General features: G+C 37.2%; 1 protein-coding gene across 1 annotated transcript; it reads right to left on the reverse strand.

Moving 5' to 3' along the window:
• Window positions 1–518: 518 nt before the first annotated feature.
• LOC107798845 (stemmadenine O-acetyltransferase-like) lies at window positions 519–1,932 on the reverse strand. Its single transcript, XM_016621879.2, has one exon. It carries the CDS (start codon window positions 1,854–1,856, stop codon window positions 618–620), a length of 1,239 nt encoding a protein of 412 aa, XP_016477365.1. The 5' UTR covers window positions 1,857–1,932; the 3' UTR covers window positions 519–617.
• Between the last annotated feature and the right edge of the window lie 525 nt (window positions 1,933–2,457).

A 2,457-nucleotide genomic window follows, 5' to 3' on the forward strand; every position in this document is an offset into this window, starting at 1 on the left:
GGTGTGGTCGTATAAATGGAAATATTTTTTAATTTTTTTATGTTTAGTTGGGTTAAACATTTTAGAAAATCATGAACTAATTTTCTCCGATTGGAGGATGAGTTCCCTACTAAAATAAGTGAAAACATGTTCCAAAACCTTTTTTCAACCTTTCCCACCATACTTCCTATCCTACCCTACCTCAATCTCCATTCCCCATCCCCCACCCCCACCCCCACCATCACCCCCCTACCTCCCACCCTCGCCCCTCCCCCGAACATCGCCACCCTCACTTCGGACCCTAGACCCCTATCGACCACCCTCCCTGCCTTAATCTAACTATTTCATCTCATATAATGTTTGCCTAAATTATATTTTAAAAATATTTTCTGCCAAACACCGGAAAATAAATAAGAAACCTAATTATTTTTCAGGAAATTCCAAGAAAAATATTTTTCTTCACGCTAACGCACCCTCAATTTTAAAAACTGAAAGAATAATATATACTTAATTATCTACTAGGAAAAAAAACGAACATAGACAGTGGAAGTCCACACTTTATTATGTCCTTATTAATTCTAAAACAGTAAGCGAAAAAAAGCGGTGACAAATCATGGTTGGTGCAACAGTGACTAAATCTATGTCGAAATTTCATCGTCGAGCATGTTAACCCATGCTTCTATTCCCTCCCCACATTTTGTACCCACAAAGATGACCGTATTCTCATAAGGAAAAGTGGCAGTACATACCCATACTGGCTTTCCCCATCCAAAATCCACTTCATACACAGGAAATCTACACCAACTGCTAAAATTATAAAACTCAACTTCCTCCTTTGAGAATAGCTCTGCTAACTTACTCATATGTTTCAAAAACTCTTGCCCGTTTTGTAATATCTCAATATAGTCACTGTTAATGTTTCTTATTGCACATCTCAAGTGGTGTAACAAATCACCAATTTCGATTTCTTCACTTTCTGGACTTAAGAATGCTAGTGCAGTTGTCCAAAGGTTCCCAAAGGAGTGGTCCGGTAGGGTTGGATTCATTCGCGATCTTATATTCACTGCATGAACCGCGGCAAACATCTTCGTAGAGTCTCTGTTCAACTTTGAAACTTCCATTAAATGCTTCCATACAAAGGCGGAAAGAGCTTCCACGCGAGTGGGATCCTTCACTTGTGATCCTGAAGCCGATTTCTTGATTGCGTCAAGCTTTTCCTTATCAAAAACAAATCTTCTTGTCATAAGTTTATCGTTCTTTATCCCGATAGATGGTTTGAAACTTGAGTTAGACAAGTCTAGTGGCGGAAAAATACTTGACAGGTTAAAATTAGGTTGGACAATTCCAGTGTCTCCCCGAGCAATGGCTGACCATGCATTGATGAACGTTACTATGGACGAACCGTCACCAACTTTGTGAGACATGCATATACCAATGGCAATTCCTCCACAATCAAATAAATTAACTTGGACTGCTAGAAGAACATCATTATTCTCTACCACACATGCTTCTCTTGGGAGAAATTCTCTTAGGTCTTCCATTTTTGGAGTTTCTATAACTTGTGAAAGGTAACCATGAACTTGAGCTTCAATAAACTCGGCTCCAGCATCATTGCAATCAATAAAATTGTTATCATTGAACCTTCCGGCCAATGGGTAGAATCGCATTAAAGCATCGGATAGAGATTTCTTCAAGAGCTGTAATTTTCTTGAACGATTGATATTGCCAAGTTCATCTTGGTAGAAGAAAATTAGAGGGATGAAAACTGGGGGTGAAATTTGATCGACAAGTGATAGTTTGTGGGTTCTAAGGGTTGAAGTTGTTGGGGATGATGGTTTGATCATTTCTTTGGATATGATCTCCACTTTGGCTACCATCTCTTATGCTTTTATGATTCTTTCAACAATAGTTAGTTCTACTTGGAAATGCAGGCTACCACACAAACGAAGAGTGTTTTCATAGTGATATAGTATATAGGAAGATATTGTGGGTGGTAGTTTGATGTCAACATATCCAACTTTACCAAACAAATTTGACTAAGTTGAATATTAACTAATGGAAATAAAGCACAGATAAGCTTTTCTTTGAATTATTCCAGCTTTAATGTTAATGTCAAAATAAGAATAATCTTGACACTGTTTGACATTGATTTCACTATCAATTGAAGGTGGAAGACATCAAAATCATTTATCATATGTCCATGATTACGGATTAGGCCTCTCATCACTAGCTGCATTTACAATAGTTGATTCGATAAATACATGCATGATGATAGAAGCTACACTTGTCATGTTTACAAGATCTCAGTAATACTACTACAACTACAACAATAACAATTATGCTCGGTCCCAACTAAGTTGGGGTCGGAAATATGAATCCTCATTTTTTTCATTTAGCACAACCCATCATCATCATTACAAAAAGCACAATATATATATATATATATACACACACACACACACACACTTAATAATAATA

Source organism: Nicotiana tabacum, chromosome 24 (assembly GCF_000715075.1).
Source record: "Nicotiana tabacum cultivar K326 chromosome 24, ASM71507v2, whole genome shotgun sequence".
Taxonomy (NCBI): domain Eukaryota; kingdom Viridiplantae; phylum Streptophyta; class Magnoliopsida; order Solanales; family Solanaceae; genus Nicotiana; species Nicotiana tabacum.

Bases quoted from the DNA above. Each gene is read 5' to 3' on its own strand.
- LOC107798845 (XM_016621879.2), bottom strand. From the start codon at position 1,856: ATGGTAGCCAAAGTGGAGATCATATCCAAAGAAATGATCAAACCATCA.